Source organism: Brienomyrus brachyistius, chromosome 11 (genome assembly GCF_023856365.1).
Source record: "Brienomyrus brachyistius isolate T26 chromosome 11, BBRACH_0.4, whole genome shotgun sequence".
Lineage (NCBI taxonomy): Eukaryota > Metazoa > Chordata > Actinopteri > Osteoglossiformes > Mormyridae > Brienomyrus > Brienomyrus brachyistius.
The window spans coordinates 13,279,915-13,303,308 of NC_064543.1; the positions used below are offsets into that span (position 1 = coordinate 13,279,915).

The window sequence follows — 23,394 nt, forward strand, 5'->3', positions numbered from 1 at the left end:
CCGTGTAATACAGTTTTTTCGTTTTTTTAGAGTATTCTTGGCTGCCAAGCCGGCAAGCCAATTATCAGCGACGAAGGGGGCTTGGGAGGAGCAGGGCAGCGATCCACCCCGAGAGAGTCTCAGCGTCCTGGCAGCAAGCCAGTCAGCCGCCATTTAAGAATGAGCTTAGCGTGTCAAAGCGCTCGAGCCGTGAGCCACGCCCGTGCCTCTCAGCTGACATGCCTGGGTTTTGTGCGGGGGCCCCCGTCCGTGCGAGAATATTCTCTCGCGCCCTGACAGCAGCCTCCCAGCTCGCAGCTGCGTGCTCCGGCTGTGATCGACGCCGGTGATTAATTTGCCCGCTTCCTGTACCAGCTGCTCAGCCCTGGATACACCTAAATATTTACCGCCTCGCAGCACTGACCGGCGTGGTTCTCACCTGAACCTGTGCGTGCGGCACGAGCCGGAGAGACGGAACGTGACAGACGTGGGGGATTTTAACGTCGCCTCCGAAACTGGGAAACCGGTCAAATGTCCTGGTGAATTTGGGACAACTGGGAGGACTGGCACTACACAGTCACACCTACACAGCCTAGCACAGTGTGGCGTGATGACAGATTCATTGTTCAGCATGTCTCGGTTAACAACTTGGGTCACGCGATGAGGGGAACTTCAGGAAGTCGTGATATATTCCGTTTTTATTTGTACAGCTCCTTTCCCCCCACATCAGTCACCTCGGTGTGCTTCAGATCAGCCACCATGCCCCCCCCTACCCCTGGCAAAATGTATTTTGGCAGACCCCAAAGGCTAGGGTTGATTTTTAATCCCAGTCCTGCTCTGTCCTGGGGCCAGCAGAACACCAGGCCAGGGATTTGATACAGGCAGTGTCCAGATTACGAATGACATCTGTTCCCTTAGTCTGTCTTTAAGTCAAATTCGTAGGTAAATCAGAACAACAACAGCAATAATAATAAAGCCGCACAATGTTTTTACAAGTGTTACAAAGTGTGTGCATTCATTATTATGAATCATTGTATTTAAGCAAAGATTTTAATGTAAAAGGCTTTATAGCATTTAGTTCGTAAGTACGACTTTTCTATAAGTCGAATGTTCTTAACCTGGGGACTGCCTGTATAAGCGTCTCCCCTCTCCTCCTTCCTTCTCACAAACTAGCAATCTGAGATCCCAAAGCTGTGTGATTGAGGGAGGGGGGATGGTGGTCGGAGCAGGAGTTCACATCATTTCAGAAAGGAAGGATGAAGCATTCATGAGCCCCGAATCAGTAACTCCGTATGTGACTTCGGTCAACGCTCAGGAACGAAAGAGGGGCAGATTGGGAGCAAGGGGACGTGCTTCGAGCTGCGCCACTGGGAGGCAGCTATCTCAGATGAGGATGATTAGGAGCATCTCAAAGGAAGTGAGAGGAGGTCAAGGGAGGCCAGCCACAGCCTCGTTACTGGAAAGCTTCCGCAAACGTCTCGGGAGGCGATCGGCAACAGAAGCCGGCGGCGGCGCACGTGTGTGTATGTGCGTGCCAGCGCTCCAATGGACACGTACGCCCACATGTCCACAGTCTGCATTTCTCACTCCATGGGCAGGCATGCGTGGAATGCCAGAGGCGGCAGCATGGCGGGGACGGCCCCGGTTGCACTGGCAGCGAGGAATGCGTGTCGTGTCTAAATAGGATTAACAAAGCGGCAGGGAGCCTGCGTGGTGATACCTGCTGCATCTTCCTCTCTCTAGCCATCTCTCCGGGAATGGCCCACTTTCCGACCTCAAAGGGACTGATGGAAAACAACGTACTCATGTAAATCACCCTAGAGACAAAGCGCAACCCAACAGGCTTGATTCTTCCTGTTGTGTGAAGTAGGGGTGACCTGGGATAATTGTCGAGTTTTCTCATTTTCATTTTTATAAAATGCTTGTACAAAGGAAAAAAAATATCTCTTTGAAGTAAAGTTACGTGGGTTTGCGGAAATCTAAGTTACGCAGGCAGATTAGTATGTATGTGCCATCGACCGAAAGACCTCCTCCAACAATTGTCACCAGTCTCCCCTACCTTCTGTACAGCGTGCTGGTAAACACATCCTTCCTTTAAATGATCACACATCAATTTCGGAATGCATTTACAAATTCCAGTGCATCTAACCTCAAAGGTAATGACTGGCAAGATTGATTAAACTATTACTGAGAGCCACCATCGAACCTTCTTCTTCAATGGTGCCATCTAGAGGCCATGAGGAAAATCAAATCCAAACTCCCCATCTCTCACATTTGCGCTGTTTTTTTTCTTTCACTCACATGCTTTTATAATTATTTCTTCTTTTTACCGTATTCTTTGTCACTTAATGACACCCAAGCTGTGTGTAACGGGGTGGGGCTGTCAGGACGAATAGCGAGGTCCTCAAGCCCAGACTTTCACCAGTCTGTCATCAGTCATTGTCAAAGTAAGACTGTCATCAATTCCACTGGCTAAAGATCGCTGTCACCCGTTGTTTTAAAGAGAAATGTGTGCATTAACATTTCAAGACAACTTTACGAATACAACCAGTGTCAAATAGGTTTAAAGATTTTTGTGGATGTATTAACAATAATTTACAGATCTATTATTAATTAATCTTTTAGGAGAAAAATAAGAATTATGAAAAAAACGGCAATATCCTGATCTAAAGGTTTGCATAATAAAAAGGTCTCAATGTTCCGCATCTGTGGCTTCCAGAAATAAACCACTTCTAACCCCATCCGCCACATTCTTTGCATATCGAGTACATGACCTGCATGTTGCTTTTTTATCAGATAGAATTGTTCAACAAGTATTACATAACCAACAAGAATCACTCAGGAGTTGTATGTTGTAAACAGCCGTTGTTGTTGTCACGCAACACGTAGCTCCCTCTGCTGGCCACTACGGGGAACACCTGTAAAGGCATTTCAAACAGACACCCACACACACAGGTTGGTAATTATATCTTTGTGGGGACTCTCCATTCATTTCCTTGGGGAAAACTCTAATCCCAACATGACGTCCTTAACCATGAGTAACCAAACAAAATACGAGACTTCTGGCATTTTTAGTTTTGATTTCATTCATAGATCTTGGTGGGGACCTGAAAAATGGTCCAAATAACATCAAAATAATAGGATTTTATTATATTGTGGGGAACATTTGGTCCCCACAATGTAATATAAATATAATCCACAAACACATACACTGGTCCCCACAATGTAATATAAACCTAATCCACACACACACACACACACACACACACACACACACACACACACACACACACACACTCTTAGCGTTACTTCACATTCAACCTGAACTGCATATCTGGGCCTAACAGTATTTAATAGATCATTTAATACTTTAAATACTTTAATGGAGTACTTTATTGCTCTTTATTACAGTTATGCACATTCTTAGCCTTTATAATTTGATGATATACGCTCTTTCAGACATACACACACTGGAGAATGGTTTCCATGGACCCATCGAGCTGCTAAGGTGTTGGGCTGCTTACCAGCCAAAATCACGCAGGGCAGATTGTAAAATCACATTCCCAAGAGTCCTTCCTCTTTCATCACATATATCAAATGCAGATGCGGTGACAGGGGGAGTGTCAGACAGTAAATACGTGTGACTTGGGGTAGTAGGGCTTGTGGACAAGTATTTTTTTACGTTTTTGACTGTTTTTATCCCCTAAAGAGAACCTGTGTCCTTCATTGGTCTTTCTGAGCCCATGAATAGCTGCTCCTTCCTGGGAAAGAACATTCAGCAAACCCCGGCAAGGACAGAACGTGGCAACCCTCGAAGAAATCCAAAGCAGAGAGGATATTTATAACCTCAAAGGTTCTTCATTCATTCACATAACCGTTTGATGCCAATCTGGTAAGAGATGTTTATCTCCGGAAGCCTAAACAAAACACGAGTGCCATTCACTCCCCAGGGATGTGAGACTCTAGTTCCTACGGGAAAACTATTTTGCCAACAGAAGGCCCATTAGAACTTGTTTTCTCACACACCTGCTGCATGGAAAAGTTTGACAGACATAATGTCAGAGGCCTCCGAGGTGTCCACAAATGCAGCGAGGCAGACGGGCTATCTGTCCATCTCATAATTTGGCATTTAGGGTTGCGTGCAACAGGAAAGTCACCTCCTGTGACCTGCAGACTTAGTGGATGTCATGGTTGTTTCACTGGTACTACAGGTCTGGGGGTCAGGTATCCAGCGGGAAATCCTCCCCCCCTGATCCCCAGTCCCCGAAGCTCGTTTCCCCGGAGGAGTGGGGAGGGCTTTCCAGTGTAATGTCCCGCTTCCTCCCAAACACCTGCTCCTGGAGCTCGATTATGTCATTGCGAATGTCTGCCATCATGAGCAAGAGAAAGTCGAATGATCCCGGGGGTCCCTGTCAGACGAAATGGAAAAAGACAAGGATGTGTAAAAAAATTCTAATTTAACAGAGAGTTTTGGAATAGTGACTCTCATTCAGATGCGCGAATGGGAAGGTGTATGGAAGACTTACTGCTAGGCCTCTGGGTCCTGGATAACCTCTCTCGCCCTGCAGTGGGAAAATACACACTAAGGTTGCTGTCCCAGTTAAACACAAACACTCTGTGCTAATTCAGTACAAACACACCACTTGGACAGCTGCATCTGTGGCCTGTGATGACCAGGAAGTTCCTTTACATATTCAGCTAACAAGTAAGGTAAAGTTACCTTCTGTCCATCCTTCCCAGGTGCCCCAGGAGGTCCCTGGGAACGCAGAGCAAAATCAAGGTAAGAAGCAAGGCAAGCTACCCCAACATAGTTAAAAATATGTATCAGTGCAGCTCACCACTGGACCCCTGCGACCACGTTTGATGTGTGACAGGTCAGGCTCGGGACCCATAGGGCCCATATCACCACGTGGCCCCTGGGGGCCGGGGGGGCCCCTAAAACCTGGTTCACCCTTCTCTCCATGCTCTCCTTGGGGTCCTGGGATGTAGCGTGAGAACACAGATCACAGATGGATAAGGAACTGGAGTAGTAAGGGTTACGTATTTGTGGGAATTTCCATGTGGACGAGAAGCATATACCTGGGACCCCCGGGGCACCTGGAGGACCAGGCAGGCTGAGGGCATCCGGCCCTTTGCCCATCCATCCATGGGATGGCTTGTCGCTGCGGTTGGCCAAGTCAGGGGATGGTATCTATGCAAAATAAAAAAAGCATCTCATAATTTTAGATAGGCTGGACCTCCAAGACGAAGAGAGTCAAGGGCCATGCGACGAGCATGCGAGCTCAGCCACTGTAAAAAAGGGCAACATGTGTGGCGTGAGACCATGATCCAGCGTGTTATAAATGTGCAGCGCGATGGAACAGTAAGACGGTCCCAGGTTGGTAGGATGTGCCGGCAACAGGCCTGAGGTTCGACCCTGAATCAGATGCCAATTGCAGGTAGGGTTGCAATGGTATGAGACGTCCACAGTGTTATAACTGTATGTAGTATATTATTATTATGATTACTAATAATAATCATAATAATAATAATTATCAGTTAAAATTACCCTTGAATGAAAACAAGGGTTATTTTGGTTGAATAAAGGCTTTATTATAGCTGAAACTTGAAACAATTTTTTAAAATGGATCTACGTGTAAAAAAGTGTCCCTTCTGAAAACAAATCAAATGAACAGCAAAGCTGTATTTCTCCTGCCCCAAAAAACAAATAAGGAGGAAAAAAGAAGCAGGAACTTTAAAAACATAATATCTCTTTGGATAATAATCAGTACAACATGTCGCTATCAAGCTAAATACATTAATAATCCAATAAACCATGTTGGTTATACTGTTAATACCAGTTTCCCCCCACAGTCCAAAGCCATGCTGAGGCTAATTGGAGTTGCTAAATTGCCCGTAGGTGTGCGTGTGTGAGTGAATGGTGTGTGAGTGTGCCCTGCGATGGGCTGGGCCCCCATCCTGGGTTGTTCCCTGCCTCGTGCCCATTGCTTCCGGGATAGGCTCTGAACCCCCCGCGACCCTGTAGGATAAGCGGTTTGGAAAATGGATGGATGGATGGAAGGGTTATACTATCAAGCCGAATGTAAACGATTTTTCAATAATAATGAATAAAAACACAGCTTTTTAAAAACCTTCATAAATGTATTTCATTGAGGCCAACACCCACAAAAGGCTTTTTTTCTGATTTGCAATGATATAAATATGGCTGCAAACTTCATATTTCAGTTCAGAATAAACCAAAGTATAGCAAAATACCACGTGGCTGGATAGAAGTAATTTCAACTGATGAAAATATACACTAATGTTTCAGATATGGGATATTTAGGTAATAGTGTTGATAAAAAAAACTGACAATAGACAACTGGAGTGAGTTCTGAAATTGAAAAAGGAGTGAACATTTTAAATGACAAAGAATAGGTTTTTTTTCCCCAGACAGCAGAATCACTAACACCAGTTCCTACCAAACAATTAGGCGACCACCATAGTTTGCTGTTACTGTTATTGCTGTTAATATGGTTTACCATAAAATAGCAGGATGAATGGATTCTACAGTGCCAGAAAATGCCATGCGGTGCACGCATGCTCGAAAATGCAGGCGCAGCCCTGCGAGGTACAAATCAGGCAGGGGGCACAGATCGGGTAGCGATATGCTGGATTAGATTCTGCATGGCAGAGCCAGTTGCCGAGTATGACAGGCAGGTTAAAATCTCGTGTGCAGGTTAAAATCTCGGGTTGCATTTTTTATTTGAATTCTGGTAATAAGCAAATGTACATAGTATGATAACCATCAATTTTCATACCATGGTATACTATGAAACCAGTATACTATTGCAATGCTAACTGCACGGCACATATGCACACACCAATGATATAAGTGAATTAGTGCTGCCAATCTGCATATCAGAATGTGTTTGAAAGCATGCCATGCAACCCAAGCTGGATCTCTTCTGCATTTAAATTGATATACCCTGACTAACTATAGCTACAGGGCCACAGATCTGACTGTTCCACCAGGTGATGCTATGCCTTACCTGCCCACTAGGTGGTGTGCTGCCCAGTCTCAGTTTAATCTGCAGCAGGCTGTTCCTCATGCTGATAAAGTCCTGACAAGTGACGGAACAGGACTCGCTACTCATCAGGGTGTCTGATTTCCCCGCGGAGCTCACTGGGTACAGAGAGACAGGGATGGAGAGAAAGAGAGAGAAACGATAGGGAAGAAGAGACAGAAGGACAGCCAGAGAAAGACAGATAGCAGGAGGAAGAGACAGAGAAGGAGCACAAAGTACAGGGGGAGACAGTGGTATTTTTATAAGTGTCAACCAGACCGTTGTATTGAATGCATGAACAGTAAATGAAAAAAAATGCTTCTTCATAAAATCCTTCATACAGCATTTAGTGAAATCACACTACATGTGAAGAACATTACATCTAAAGGCACAGCTATGGTTGAATGACCACATCCAGTTTTAATTTCTGAAACTCCAGAAAAAGGAACAAAATTTTATATATATCGCTTAGACTGATCCCCTCCTCATGGTTCATTGCCTTGGAGGTTTGCATTCATCTGGGAAGCGAAGAGCTACGTTGCCTGGAATTTATTATTATTATTTACTATTAACAGGGTCGGCCAAAGCAAACAGGTCTTAGCAGAGGTGCTAGATGAGTTCTATCACCTATTGGGCAGCAGCAATAAAGGACTGTGCCAATGACGAACCCCTCAACGGTGATATGGGGTTTGGCCCCAACAAGTGATGCAGACAAAGAAGGAATTTCAAAGTTTTTGGTAGAACAATGCATGACTGGAAAAACCATGAAATATCAGAAGGATGTCAGCATGCACTTTAGTGATCAGAATAAAGCCTTTTAAAGACTGGCAACCATATAAATGTCTCCAGAATATTCTGTCTTCTATTTGGAATATGGAATGTTCTCATGAAAAAATGGATGTACCAAAGCATCATACTATCTTTATGAATCTCTACATTTCATAAGAAGCCACAGGCAAAACAGAATAAGGGGAATCTGATTGGTTCCTCATTAGTAAAGGAGTTATTAGTAAGCTTTTATATCATTTCCAAGCCAATGACGTGCTCAAAGAAATGCTAACAAATCGGTGGAAGACACATCAACAGCCTGGCGACGACGCCACGCTTAGAGTGGAAAATAATAATCTGAAGGCACTTATAAGGAAACTGAAAGAAGATTGTCCTACAGATAAATGTGAAGAAAACAAAGTTTATGAGCACCAGAACTGCAACTGACTTCAGAGTTGATGTTGGAGGCATAGAGGCTCCTCATAAACAGTCATGAACCACAAAGGATCCAGCAGTAAAGGAACATGTTGCAGGTTGGCATTCTGCAGAACTGCCATAAAGGAAATAAGCCTTCAGAAGTACTGATTGATGCCTTTGAACTTTCGTGCTTGCAAAGAATTTTAAGAATATCACGGGCCGCAGCGAAAAGCAACACAAGTGGATCTTGATCAAAACAAGTCTGAACTTTCACTTGTTGGAGAGCATGATGCCGGGAAAAGATCAAGGAAGGAGAAAACTCGCTGAGAAGAGAATATGTCACTGGGAAGTCTGGTGACCCAAATAGAAGACGGAACATTCTGGAGACATGACATTTATATGGTTGCTAGTCTTTAAAATCAAAACTGATTATGATAATAATGAGACTGAGCTGAACCTTTAAATGTTCAAGAGCTCAGCCAAGAAAAGAATCCCTTCCGCCAGCTGCCAGGGAAGCAGGGAACAGCGTTTAAACACCGTTTAAGATCAGGAGAGGAAGTCAGGTGATCATGCGGTTATTTGTGTTGATTCAATCCATGTGTCTGTCCTAAAAACTATCCGGGTGTGCTCCATTCACTGACCCTCCCCCCTACAGTACCCCCAGCATAATCCCGATGCTCTTCCAAGGACTTGTTTCCATTTCACGTTTCACCGATACGCACTCCTAACTTCACTTTCCCCTTTCCTTGCCAAAATGGCCCCTTTGATATTTGTTCGGGTTCACTTTGTGTCCTGCGTGGCTCTGATCTCTCCCCAGTCCCTACAGGCCCCCAAAGCCCCTCCAGATCACCAGTAAAACAGCACGTTCCTCGTAACGTGCTTCAGAGCATTTCTCAGAACTTTCAGGTACACATCACGTGTAAGTAATCAAGTACCATCTAAAATATGTCATTAAAGAAGACAAACCAATCTCAACTGCACAATTATCATTCATCTTAGAAAATATCTGCTCACTGTTAGAGACAGAAAGCACAGGCAGATCTAACTACTGGCTTAGAGACAGCTGGACCACTGGACTCGGAAGACAACAAAATCCAGGGTACAAACCCAGGAGGGAGAACCAGCATAGCGGGATGGGATGAGAGAGGTTACTTACAGCTTTTACTGACCACACAGGTACGACGGTCTGGCGCCAAGCTGTAACCATGACGACAGCCACACAGGAAGCTGCCTGGTGTGTTTGTGCAGTCCTGTTCACACACGGTGCCATTGGACTCTTCGCACTCATCCACGTCTGTGCGAGGGATACACAGAAACACACAGGTTTGCAATTATATCTTTGTGGGGACTCTCCATTCATTTGTATGTGGAAAACTCTAATCCCAACATGATGAACCATAAGTAGCCAAACAAAAAAATCTTTGTGGGGACCTGATGAAAGGTCCCTACAACATCAAAATAACAGGTTTTTATTACATTGTGTGGGACATGTGGTCCCCACAATGTAATATAAACCTAATTCACACACACACACACTCACACACACACAAGTTGGTCTTCTTATCTAAATGGGGACCTATAAGGAAAACCCTAATCCCAATCACAACACCCATAACCCCTACTTTTACTTTTTTGATTGCATTCACAGATTTTTATAAAACTGAAGTTATCCAAATGGGGACCTGAAGAAGTGTCCCCAAAAGTAAGGAAGTTTCAGGTTTTACCGCACTTTGGGGACATTTTGGTAATCAAAACTCAGCAAACTCCCCCTGCTATCACTAAGCTAGAGAAGCAGCACTTCCTGTTTGCATGGGATCTTTTATCCATGCATTCAGTGGGACACTTTATAAAGTCGTTTGGGATAAGCACCTAGGTCAGTGCTTCCCCTCTCCTGGGAGCTGTGATGCAGGTCCTTCAGCACGCTACCTGCTATGCCCTGCGGTTAGCGTTCCCCGTGACAGGCAGCACGTCCATGGGCGGTATTGCGCAATGACACGGTGACACAACAGCACGCACGTGCTTGGAGCTCGCCTTACACGTACTCGCCCATTTTTGCATAAAACCGTTCTACATTCCTGCAAAGGACGACTGACAGATGCAGTTCCAGAGCTGAGCAAGAGAATGAGGGACGGCGAGTGAGAGCGGGGGGGTCTGGTGGAAGCTAAAGTTGTTGACTGGGGTGGGTATAAAAACCAGGGGGGCAACAGTAAGGTGTCAACTCTAGGGGTTTCTTATGAGGGTTCATATGGGAGGGTCCCTGAGCTCTCTTGGGGGGTCCTGGGCTGTGTTTGGTGAGGCACTGCCCGCCCGTACCCCCTGGTGCTGGTGTGGGTGAAATAAGCTGCACCACGCACCGAGGCAGTAGGGGTGCTGATGGTGCCGGTGGCGGTCCCTGTCGAAACGGAAGCCGGGATAGCAGGTGCAGACTACGCGGCCGAAGTTGTCGGTGCACTGCTGCTCACAGGGAGACCCCTCGCACACATCCACGCCTGGGGCAGGGGGGGGAGAGAGAAAAGGCACAGACATCAAGGCAGGCTGCCCTTCTGCGTGCGATGTCACCACCTTCAGGCTCAGTCTACAAAGTGCACAGCAGCTTGGATCTTCTCGTGTCTTACATGCTAAATGCCAAAAAAAGGCAAGTTTTAAGGTTTAAGGTTTAAGTCCCAGCAGGTTTAGAATGTGGAACATTTTCTTGGATCTTTTTAATGGTATAAGTCTGTCCATCTTCTGATGCCTGCGACAGTAAAATAAGTGGTTTTAAAGAAGGTGTATTTTTTACCTACTTTCTGGAATGCAGTGGCCCATCACAAACCTGTGGCCTTCACAGCACTTCCTCCTGAAAGAGAAATAGAAAGTGTTAGCAAGAGTACCCAGTTAGTTTGCATCAGAACCCAGTAAGTTTGCAGCAGAACCCAGTCAGTTAGCATCAGTACCCGGTCAATTAGCATTAGCACCCAGTCAGTTAGCATCAGTACCTGGTCAATTAGCATTAGCACCCAGTCAGTTAGCATCAGTACCCAGTCAGTTAGCATCAGTACCCAGTCAGTTAGCATCAGTACCTGGTCAGTTAGCATTAGCATCCAGTCAGTTAGCATCAGTACCTGGTCAATTAGCATCAGTGCCCAGTCAGTTAGCATCAGTACCTGGTCAATTAGCATCAGTGCCCAGTCAGTTAGCATCAGTACCCAGTCAGTTAGCATCAGTGCCCAGTCAGTTAGCATCAGTGCCCAGTCAGTTAGCATCAGTACCCAGTCAGTTAGCATTAGCACCCAGTCAGTTAGCATTAGCACCCAGTCAGTTAGCATCAGTACCCAGTCAGTTAGCATCAGTACCTGGTCAGTTAGCATTAGCACCCAGTCAGTTAGCATCAGTACCTGGTCAATTAGCATCAGTGCCCAGTCAGTTAGCATCAGTACCTGGTCAATTAGCATCAGTGCCCAGTCAGTTAGCATCAGTACCCAGTCAGTTAGCATCAGTGCCCAGTCAGTTAGCATCAGTACCTGGTCAGTTAGCATTAGCACCCAGTCAGTTAGCATCAGTACCCAGTCAGTTAGCATCATTACCCAGTCAGTTAGCATCATTACCCAGTCAGTTAGCATCAGCACCCAATCAGGTAGCATTAGCACCCAGTCTGTTAGCATCAGCACCCAATCAGGTAGCATTAGCACCTGCCACAATCAGTCACCACGGGTCTAATTTGCGATATCGGAAAAAGCCTTGAGAGACCATGAGAGGCCCTGAAGAAGTTGGAAGGCTGCAAACAGGAGTGAGAAGAGGTTGGAGTAAGAGGACTATAGACAAAGACCCCACTAAGGCGGACCTCTAGGGCCCCCACATGCCCTCTAGCTGTTCAGTCCAGAGCCTGCACCAAAATCCCCACGCACCTTATCTTTCCATATTTGCCCATATTTCTGGCGACTGCCTCAGCAGGTCGGTCACGCGGAGTGCGTTGCACTACCCATATGCTACAGAAATCAGCAATGCGGGGGGCTGGAGGTATCTGGTCACTGGGAATTGGAACTTTATTGATTGGCAGATCACCAAGGACCGAAAACAACACAAGAAATTAAAACCTACCCCCACCCCCCCGGCCATCGTGCATCGACTGTGGAGAGAATTCCTCATTTCATGTTTTCTTTTCTCCTTTTATTCCTCTCCAACTCCTGTGGAGTGTAATTCCAACCCCCAGCACCCCACCCCCTTCCTGGGTTAAAAATGATCCATGATCTCCTGCAGCCATGGCTCAGCGCTGATGGCTCCGTGATCCGGTCCATGAAGGAGGACGCGAGGCCTGAACATGGCACCTCTGCCCTGGCTAGGGGGGGGGTGCATTGGGGCAGACAAATGGGGAGCAGATGTGAATGGGTCCTACAGTGACACACCCCTGCCCCCGCCATCACCTGGGTTTCACACAAAGACCCCCCCGCTGCCTTCCTGCCGCGCTTTATGACCAGGAGGGTTGGCAGACACCCCCAGGGCTGGGAAGTTCCCGCAGTGTCGTCTGCTGACTTGAGTCCCGGGGGGAGGGGGGGGTCTGCATGGACAACGTTACTTTGGGCATCAATGGCCTGTCTGTGAGTTTGTCTATGAGTCTGTCTGTGAGCCTGTCTTTGGTCTGTCTTTGAGCCTGTCTTTGGTCTGTCTGTGAGCCTCTCTTTGCTCTATCTGTGAGTTTGTCTATGAGTCTGTCTGTGAGCCTGTCTTTGGTCTGTCTGTGAGTTTGTCTATGAGTCTGTCTGTGAGCCTGTCTTTGGTCTGTCTGTGAGTTTGTCTATGAGTCTGTCTATGAGCCTGTCTTTGGTCTGTAACTGTAGGCTCATGCTGACACTGAAGTCACACCATCGGTGAGCATTGTTTACTGTCAGTGGCTCTGTCTGCAGACCAGTGCAGTCAGCGTTCCCTTAAGTCAGTCCTTGCAGGACTCCTGAGATGCAGGCCGCAGTGAAATTGGGTACAGCTAGTAAACATCAGCCAGGTTCATTATAACTAATCGTAACAGGCCTGTACAACGACCCTGGCAGGAGTCAGTTCCACAAAAGATGGCAACATCCCAGAACCCCAACTCTGCCCGGGGAGTCTGATTGGCTGGTACTATGCAGAGGCACTGTGGCATTACAGGGTACACTCACAGCGGCCATGTGGTCAAAGTACGTCTGCTGGGACTGATACCTCGCAACATGCCAACTGAGGCACGAAAGTGGTCCCCCCCCTCCCAGTAGCCCCCCAGCACCAATGAGGATGTGGAGATGTTATCTTTGTTGTGAGGGAGACTGCAGCTCCCATTGTTTATTTACTTTATCAGCTCACTTCCAGCTTTCAGGGATGAGATGCCCTTCCCATGGTCATCCTCCCCGGGGAGGTATCAGCACTCCTCTGTTCACCCCCCCCCCCCCCCCCCCATCAACTTGTCTTAATGTTCATTGACTCCTGCTGCTTCTGTCATCATTAGTCTTCAAACCTTCCCCTCCGGCGCTAATGACCCGAATACCGTGATGTCCGGACAGCTCCCTTCAAGGTGGGGGAGAGAGGGAGAGAGGGAGGGAGAGGGTCCTGGGATGCATGACCCCACTAAGACCATGTAGGAGCAAGAATGTGCCACTCCTGACCCTCCCTGGTACGGATTGGCTGAAGCACACTTTGATTGACAGCAGATGCCATGGCTGGACCCACTCTACAAGGGGCCTGAAGTCTGGCAGATGCCCCAGGGGGAGATCAGCCTGAGAGATTCTGGACAGAGAAAACAGCCAATACTAATGACCCACAGTAGCAAATGAGGTGTCAGACAAGGTCCGGGTTTCACAGGGAACAGGAAACCGGCAAGAGTGCGACCCAACTCGAAGTGCCCCAAAATCTTTATTTACATCCTTTAGGCAAGACTCCGAAAGAACAGCAAGACCCCAAAAACCACAGAAAAAAAGACTCCTGACCTATAATATTTTGTGCAGTGGGGCCGTCTGCCAGCTGTTCTTATGTTGAGTACTTTCACCATTATGCGTGTGCAGCTGGTGTTGCGCAAAAACAACGTGTTTTAAATGACTATGAAATTTCAGCCCATGATTAATTTGCTGGTAATCGCATCGTGATTTTATTGGCTGAGGCTCGACTAATAGAAATTGCAGTGAGGTACCGTGAGCCAAAGAACAAATAAAGGCATTCAGGTTAGTGCTCATTCTGGCAGAATGAGAAATCATGGGTTCGTATAAACGTGGGTGCATTTCACGAGGCCCAAGACGGGGCGAATGTGCACTTTCAGCAGCATCGTCGAGAAATGGTCAGGGTGCGAAGGGGATTGTGGGTCTGTATGTGAGAACGGCACTTCGGCAAACTTCCAGGACAGAGTCACTTATTACACAGCAATAAGTCAAAAGACCATGAAACAGCAGGAGAGACCAGATTCATACTGTGCCATCCCCTGCCCCCCCCCCCCCCCCCCCCCATCCCAACGCACCCTGCAACTAACTTCCACCGCGTGACACAAAGTACCATCCTGCCTCGATATAAAGTGGGGAGATGGAAAAGTTCGTTTCCACTCACAGCAGCCTTTCATTGGGGGTGGTGGGGTGTCTGGAGTTCAGTGCAGAATAGACTCCTTGCTTGTCCTGCTCTGCTGCCCCCCCCCCCCCCCCCCCATTACCTCCCTGCCAAAATCCCAGCAGGCTCTAAACAATAAAATGGAATCCCTGGCATCTGGTCCTGATTAGTGTCACACAGCGCACACAGCTAAATCACACACCCCCTCCCCCCGCACGTTCTCCGCAGGCCAGTTGCATCAGTCGGTGACTCAGGTGGACTCAAACCCCTCTTTCGATCCCACACACCAGACACCTGGCCTCTATGTCCCCAGTATGGGGGGCCAGTGAAGATCGTAGAGTCTGAGGCTTTTCATCATGCGCCGTTGTTTAGATAAACGTTTGGACGAAATAAAGATAGCTGAAAGAAATTATCCACTAACCGGAAAGTTGGCTCGAGAGGACAGCCAGTGTTTCTTTCCACTGAAATTATTATTTAAATTAACTGCGTACTGGGAAGATCTCTCCCTCCCCAAAAAATATTAAAAAGTATACGCTGTTAGCAGTCTGACCCCGGAAGCCAGTGGCTGGCCAGTCCTGATCTGGAAGTTGCTGGGAGTGACTGTGAGCGTGACTGTGAGCGTGACTGTGAGCACGAGTGTGAGGAGTTGGCTGAAAGATAGCATGGCGGTGCCCTCCCCATCTGCACCCTGCTCACAATCACACCCAGAAAATGGGAAACGGATGGATAGATAATCCTAGAGGTCACTTACTGACACTTACAGCTCTGCACTCCCTGGGGTTAGAATCTGACACAAAGCCGAACCTCCACTGCACACACCAAAAAAACAGCACTTATGGGATTCCAGCTACAAAGACAGATGCACTAAATTCCATGACAATGCTGACATGCCCGATACTCTAAGCGCTTCTCTGACCCCCCACCACCACCACCACATTTCAGGAATACTGCCAATAAACAGAATGTTGTATCACATGTGTTTCTGCAAAATGTATCTCAACACATTTTTCGAATCCCTCCGCCCCCACCCTCTCCCCATTCCACTCTTCTCTGCGGATCAGGTCACAGTCCCTCTCGCGATCCCACTTCGCAGGGGGGAGTCAAAACACAAGGGCCAGGGCTGGTGCAGGAATGCAGAAAGTAACCCAGTTCAGGGAAGGGAGGCCGCAGAGTGCCGAGGGTGAGAACTCCACCACCGTGCCCCCACCCACCCTCACCAACCCCACGGTGACGTAGCTGCCGACTCTGACATCAGAATTAAAATCAGAATCAAAAATCATTGATTTATCACCAAGTACGTCTACATACAAGGTGCTGAGTCTGAGGCGTCATGCAAAACGATGAAGCGCGATCAAAAGACTCACCATGATAAATCATATGCAGAAATAAAATAATGTGCATAGTGCAGATAACACAATATTACAAAAACAGCTTCCCGTCATGGTTTGCGTGTGATTCCAAGGCGCCGACTAAGGTGGTAAGATTTATGCTCATGTAGCATCAACATATTGGTGTCTATTTAGGTCGAGTTCATTTTAGAACTTTTATCAGTAATTCTGGAATCTTGATTACAGAAAGATAAGTTTCTGTAACATTGAAAAACAGTGTTTTTCAACCTTTTTTGCACCGCGACCCAATTGTTACCATGCTGGCTCAGTCACCTCCCTCTATCAAGTATAAGTTTAAATTAACACTGTGTAACATGCGGCACACCTATTGCTACAATCTGATTGGATGTGCCAGTGAATTTTAAATTATGTGTCTATGGTTTGGTTTCTGGAATTGATTGATTGTTCGCTAGTTTTGTGCTAATCATTCACAGACCCAAGACCCATTTATATAGATTAATTCTAGGATTGGGGCTGGGAAATCTGATCGTGGATCAGCATATGGGCTTGCTGATTTTAAAATGCATTCATTTCCAATTCTGCTTTTGCAACCCTTTCAGAACTTGCCATGACCAGAATTTGGGTCGTGGCCCATGGGTTGAGAATCACTGTTCTAAAACGTTCTGTAACATTGGAATTCAGAACATCACTCAAGCTGCACTACTTGCACACGGAAAATGAATTGCTACATTAGGAGCTGTTATGCTTTACATAACAGGAAAACTGGCATAATATTACATTTGATTTCACGACGTCAGTTCGACGTCTGACTGCGTATTCACGTCGGCGTCGTACGTTTGGTGGGGTTTGACCGAACGCGAGCGATTTTGAAATTGAGGACACGCCCCCCGATCTTAAATCGGCGGTGTGGCAGCATTTTAGCTTCCCGGTAATCAGGAACGAAAACGGCGAGAAAAGCACAGGCAAGACAAAAACTACGTGCAAACACTGTAAAAGACTGATAACACTCTTATAAAGACTTGCAGCATGGTGTACATGGTGTAATGTGCACACTGCAATTTAGCAGCAGGTTGGTTAAATGGGCTGGGGGGGGTTAGTATCACCCTTCCCCCTTGTCATAGAACAAACACACCCCCCCTCCAAATAGAAAAGAGAGAGGAGCCCAGTTTGACTGAGGAGGTGTCACCCTTCTTGACACCCTGTAACTTGACTCTCAACACAACACACCCTGCACTCCCTGAAAGGCGCCATATCTTCAAACTTTGGAGAGTGACTCTCAAACCCCTCCAGCAATCACAGGCTCTGCGGCCCCCAGGTCTAGGTGGATGAACTGGAACATGCAGTAGAAGGTCACAGCTCCCAGTTTAATCAGATACGCAGGTCTAATTCTGAACCAACATCAATCCCAATCTGGCAATCAAACATCTGTACTAAATTCTGGAAAACTGGAAGACCCTATTTAGTTGGGTTCAGCCAACCCCCCCATAAGGGTCAAATCCAAGAATCACCCCCCCTGGCGGTAAACATATCTTGTGAAACATTTTCTCTGTAAATTCAGTAGACTCTCGAAGTGAAGCTGAATCCCAGCACACTGGAACACGTGCAGTTCCCGAACTCTGCGAGTGCGCCCCCCGCTTCCTGTCGAGTTCTGTGGCAAGAAAGGAATCCACAACATATTACAAATGGATGTTTTTAGTCTTAGGGTGAAGCTGAGTACGTGTTGGGGGGGGGGGCGTAGGAGGTTCATAGTGTATCATACTGCTTGTCAGGGAGATAACATGCTTGAGTCTAAACATGATCTGTCAGCAATTCAGTCATTTAAGCACCCAGGCCATCCCACGTTTGGTAAACTGGCCACAATAAGACAATTGCATCAGGGATCATGGAGGAAACTCTAAAAGCCTTCACAAAAAAAAAAAAGTGTATTTTATATCTTGGCCAAGAACTTGGAAAAATATGAGCAGCAATGAGAGATATCCTTTTCTGGTGTGACAGGGGAGATTGGGTCATGACTCTGGCCCTATACATGCACAAGCTTGTATGCTTATGCTTCGTGGTGGTGGCAGGGGGGGCATAAAATTATGAGCCATACATTCTTTAAAAATGGAGCCCAGCTACCACAGAATGGCAAGGAACATGCCAATTGGGAACAGACACTCCCTCTACCCAGGAGACAGCATCCATAGCCCGCTTCACTTCAGGGAAGTGGTGGAGCAGTGCATTGTGGGTAAACTCAAAGACTCATAAAGGTTGGCAAAGGACTGAGGAGTTGCCAGCTAACTCAACCTTAATTAAGCCGCAATTATCCGAGCAGTGAGTTTTTCGCCCCCCCTAGTTTGTTTCCTTTGTCGGTCACACAAAATTAAGTACAACGTCTTCCCTAAGTTAACGAGACTCCTCATCACCAGAATGTACCCCGCCGTGCACCGTGGGAGTAACCATAACTTAACAAGGGAGTCAGTGACCTGACAGCAGATATAGTCACAGAACGTCCCCCACAAACGTGCCTTACATCACTCATTCCGGACAGACTCCCCCCTCTTATGTTTTTGGCTCAGCAGCCGCCATTCTATCGGACTCCAACTCGCCTGCACCGTACTGGCTGCAGTGCGTCGGCGAGGTTTCACAACGGCCCATAATTCAAACAGGGCCACGCGTTGTTTACCGCGCTCCGCATTCCCTCCCGTCTGAGCAATAAGCTGCTCACCCCAGTCGGAACCGACGAAATCCAGGCGAGGAGTTTACTGACGAAGGCCCCCCCATCTACACAGCTGAGAGTGGTTAGTGATTGGAACCGGCGTCGTTTCATCTTTACAAAGTGAAGAACAACTATGGCTAAGAAACAACGGAGCCCCCCCCCGTGATTCTGAAACATGCACTCACAAAAATGTACGGAAAGCAAAACAATCATATGCTTGCATTGGCTCTGACCTAGACGGTGGAAAGGGAGGTGGGAATGGCCAGTTAACTTTCTACAACTGGTCCCTAAACGAGCCTTCTGTGGAAGCAAGTAGTTAAAGGTGCAGGTGTAATTGATGTGGCTTTGCTACACCTCTGCACTGCTAGGGGCTACAATCCGACACTCATAAAATCCAAACTTTTATGTGGAATAACAAAAAAAAACAAGCACCCTTAGAAAACCCAAACACAAAACTCGCCATTGTTTCTACTCTCCCTACGACTGATAAAATGCAACCCTTTCCTGGGTGTGAGCAGTTTGCCCAAATCAGGAACCAGGAGGTTCTCCTGACATCCAGAACCTCAACGGGGTAGTGCCGGCTGTGAGCATGCTATCCATTACCCAGCATACGCACTCAAAATCGGATTGGTCAGGTTGAGGTGGTTTAAATTACCTTACCATGTACGCATGGAAACACCCAAAAGAGTCGCAAAACTATCTTGTATGGCCCCAAAATTATAGGACACGCGGATCTTGGATTCTTGTGCATATTCTAGGGTTTCCATGCCAATTCTTTGGCTTTCCTTTAAACACGCTTGTGCCTGTCATTGCTTCAGTGGTATCTGTGGTCGTGTGCCATGCAGAGCAGCATTAGGAGAATCACAGCAGTGATTCAGGAAATACGTGGAGCTGCAAAGCAGGATTTACCGGAGGCAGGTGCCATTTTTACCCCCCGCCTTGATGCAGGTGTACTCGACTGTGAGGATTTTGTTCTCCGGACAGTCCTCCGTTTCTCTGAGAGCAAAAACAGAAAGGAGAAGGGTTAGCGAACGAGCAGCATGATTACTGAGGGTGAAAAAGACAGGCAGTGTGCTGGAGGTAAACTCACAGATATCACCAAAGGAACTAAAGTGTCTGCCGATTTGGTATTGGTATGGTTGAGTGATGCATGACATGACATGAGCGCCCCCCCCCCCCCCCTCCCCCAAACACAGCAAATGAACATGTGCCTTACAGGATGACCGCTCAACAATGCACCAGTTGGCAGTCAGACCGAGTTCACTGGGATGCATGGAAAATAAAGCAGCAGGACCTCAGCTGATGTGACTCTCCTTTCCTATGATCCAGAAGGATACTTTACCTTCACTGTAATCTCTCAAAGTTTAAAGCTCTTTCACAGCCTTCAGCACTCTGGAATAAGTTATGCACTGTGGTCTGTTTTATTTTAAGGCACACAATATCAGTTTCATATAGAACATTTGAAACAGATTTTATGTTCTGACAATGCAATACAATTGCTGGACAATATCAACTGCCTGGTGGATTTGTCAATTAAATAGCTAACTTTGTCTTCAGCAGTATCCTGTTACAACTGTAATGATCACTTTGGGTCGAGTTTGGTCCGTTATTCATCTCCCTCTCACTCACCTCTTCTCTCACTAGAAAGTACAACAATGCACTCCTGTGTCTCACTGCTAAACCTGTTGGCCAGTCTGGCCTGGAAGTAATTCCTGTCTAATCCATGCACAGTCACACAGAAATGTCTTGTTTATCAAGTCCGATTTAACTGTGCGTGAATCTTTGCAGAGCCTGATGCAGTCTGCGCAGTAATATGAAATGTTTTCAGATGTCGGTCAATGTTAAACAATGTTTTTTTTCTCTGATACACATTGTAACACATCAGTAGGAACCTTCCAATACTTCTGATTTAAAAAATAGGTATTACATTCACAAACCGGGGTGTCTCTTCTAAAGTGATACGCACCACTTTCTTATCCCCCTCCTTTCTACCCTAGTAGAAAAAAAACACGAGCACCGAATTAAGGTGAACTCACCCGGTGTGGTTGAGATCAGCCTGTGTTTTCAAGGAGCTCGCTTCCGAATCCGAGAGGAGAACACAATAAAAAACTAGCAGCACCAGTGCAGCATAAAAACGACGATCCATCATATTCTCAACGTCCTCAATCAGGGATGTCTTAAATCCGTCAAGTCTTTGAATTAACGAAGAGCGCAGAAGAATCCTTTCAGAATAGACATACTATTTGTCATGCATTGTTATGCATTATATATTATTATTATTATTATAGCTTGTTCAGACATGTGATACTAGTCTAGCATTATTGGTCTGAATTCCACTGTGCAAATGCTAAACGCTAGGAGACTTCGAAACACTGCGCATCGACCTGAACGGGTTTATAACCCAGAGTCGCAATGAGCCTCGGCGGACTGGCATCCCCAGTTATAAGAAGTCACTTAAAATTGACTGTATGAAATACCTCCTCTACGTCCTCTCCGGGAGGAATCACCCCATTAACTGAGGTCTGCTGCCCCGCTCCACTGTTTGCGAGTCTTTCGCTGATGCATCAGTCCTGCTCTTATGACACAGGATGGGGAAAAATGTGTGTGTGTGTGTGTGTGTGTGTGTGTGTGGTATGGGGGGGGGACACGACAACTTGAGCAAATTTTACAAGAAACCGTTTATCCAAAAGTCGCAATTCGCACGAAAGCAAGCGATGACTCAAGCACAAACAAAGAAAATGAAATTAGAATAGAAAGTGCCCTTCCCTCGCTGATTACATTTACGTTGAATATTTGACTTTTTCAGCCAGTGTACGATGCTTTGACGATCCCTTAAAGGCACACGCAACAAATGAATGTAAATAACATAAACGTGCTCGCTAAATAAAATAATTGCGGGCTAGAATTATCAAGGTCACAGTACTAGATAAAACAAATAAGTATACCTCTTGAATTAAATAATAATAATCAATTATAGAATAGAATTACTGAGTCGCAATACAAATACATGTTTTTCTCCGAGTAAAGTTAAAGTTATAAAAAACGGTTGCCGGATGGAAATACATGCCGATTTTACGTTTTGCATATTTTATTAAATATTTATTTTGTACAGCAATACAAAAAAAAAAGCATTGAATAACACAGGCCTGCTATCATGTCTCCGTAGTTCTAATCATGCCATCTGTTCTGTTCTGTTCTATATATGACCAGTTTCTTCATAATGACGAATACATAACTTAAAATACATTAATATTACTTCTGAGCCTGAGATGCCAAAACCACGGAAAGCAATGAAGAGTGAAATCTAAGAAGCATATGTGGAACAGTGTGTATCAGCCCGTACCATTCACTGTGCTGAGTAAGTGTCCACGCTATAGTACTGATGGGCTTAGGTCTATGCAGGGGGCTCTCTCTGCATCCTTTATAAAACATGGGGGGGGGGGAGATGTACACTCACACATTTTGCAGGCAGTGGAGCATCCTCTCATTCACAAAAGCCAGACCACAGTACCTAGCACAAGACCCCTGACAGCTGTGGTCAAGACAGGCTTGCCTTTAACATTAAACAGCTGAGCTGATTTGCGGAGCATTTTGTCTTGTGTAGGTTTACTTTGGTATGACAGTGTGACCAGACCAGACACAGAGCTGCTATCAGTGGGTAAGGTGAGCTGTGTCATACTCAGGGCCAGTGCGGGTTTCACTGGCCACTGCGGGTTTCACTGGCCACTGCGGGTTTCACTGGCCAGTGAGCCAACAGGGCCGGGATTTGGTGGCCTTGCTGTAATTGACTGACTGACAAAATTATATATATATATATATATATATATATATATATATATATACAGAACAAACACACACACACACACACACACACACACACACACACACACACACACACACACAGAATCATAAAAGAGCCCCAGAGAGTAACAGCCAGAGGAACTGCAGTCTCCACTTAATTGTCCTCATCACCGCACAGTCATTTATTAGTAACGCTCCTTTCCCATGCATGTTTTTTCCCACGGAAGCCTGTTCTTTGCTTTTCTTTGTTTGCCTTTTTGTATCCCAGTCATATTTTGCTCACTCCCAGAACAAACGTAAATGGACGAATGTTGTACAGAAGAGGCACTTCAATTTCCTTGTTTTATGACAATGACAATATTGTATCTATCTATCTATCTATCTATCTATCTATCTATCTATCTATCTATCTATCTATCTATCTATCTATCTATCTATCTATCTATCTATCTATCTATCTATCTATCTATCTATCTATCTATCTATCTATCTATCTATCGGGCTGGAGCTTCTTGGTCCAGTAAATCCATTCTCCTTCACATTGTCGAGTTCAGTTCACTGACATACGGATGGTGAAAAGCAGCCCGAAACATGGGGGTGGCGTGCGGAGGGGGTCTTACTTCCTGTATGAACTGAACACAAGAGCAATTTATTTGAAAATGCATACAATTGTCAATAACTCAATTGAAACAAAGAGCCAAGGAAACACTTCCAGCAAGCACAGGGCAGACCTTGGATGGGATACCAGTTTGTCCCACGGCACGCAGTGCGACAATGGCCATTTTGACGGCAGTGCATCTAATCC

At 46.2% G+C, this 23,394-nt stretch overlaps 1 protein-coding gene and 1 long non-coding RNA gene across 4 annotated transcripts; both read right to left on the reverse strand.

The window, feature by feature from the left end:
• Positions 1–3,354: 3,354 nt before the first annotated feature.
• ccbe1 (collagen and calcium binding EGF domains 1) lies at positions 3,355–21,400 on the reverse strand. 3 transcript variants are annotated; one of them, XM_048969333.1, is made up of 12 exons: positions 21,266–21,400; positions 20,825–20,980; positions 19,698–19,784; positions 10,994–11,046; positions 10,565–10,699; positions 9,367–9,504; positions 7,011–7,144; positions 5,059–5,170; positions 4,818–4,957; positions 4,700–4,735; positions 4,506–4,541; positions 3,355–4,388 (listed from the first exon to the last, which is right to left on the reverse strand). In XM_048969333.1, exons 2-12 carry the CDS (start codon positions 20,935–20,937, stop codon positions 4,200–4,202), a joined length of 1,173 nt encoding a protein of 390 aa, XP_048825290.1. In that variant the 5' UTR covers positions 20,938–20,980; positions 21,266–21,400; the 3' UTR covers positions 3,355–4,199. The 3 variants fall into 3 exon arrangements, with proteins under 3 accessions (XP_048825290.1, XP_048825291.1, XP_048825289.1); XM_048969334.1 differs by having other exon boundaries at positions 20,825–20,864; positions 21,266–21,391; XM_048969332.1 differs by having other exon boundaries at positions 20,825–21,387.
• On the reverse strand, positions 11,123–11,818 carry LOC125704047 (uncharacterized). The gene is made up of 3 exons (XR_007381018.1): positions 11,711–11,818; positions 11,480–11,542; positions 11,123–11,269 (listed from the first exon to the last, which is right to left on the reverse strand). It is a non-coding gene; the product is annotated as an uncharacterized LOC125704047 (long non-coding RNA).
• Positions 21,401–23,394: the final 1,994 nt, after the last annotated feature.

What these genes read in the sequence shown, in the direction of transcription:
- ccbe1 (XM_048969333.1), bottom strand. Translation starts at nt 20,937, where the DNA reads ATGATGGATCGTCGTTTTTATGCTGCACTGGTGCTGCTAGTTTTTTAT. An exon ending in CTGTGTGGTCAGTAAAAGCT is followed by an intron (nt 7,145 to 9,366) that starts GTAAGTAACCTC and finishes CTCTGTACCCAG; the next exon opens with TGAGCTCCGCGGGGAAATCA. An exon ending in GTGGTCGCAGGGGTCCAGTG is followed by an intron (nt 4,736 to 4,817) that starts GTGAGCTGCACT and finishes CTGCGTTCCCAG; the next exon opens with GGACCTCCTGGGGCACCTGG.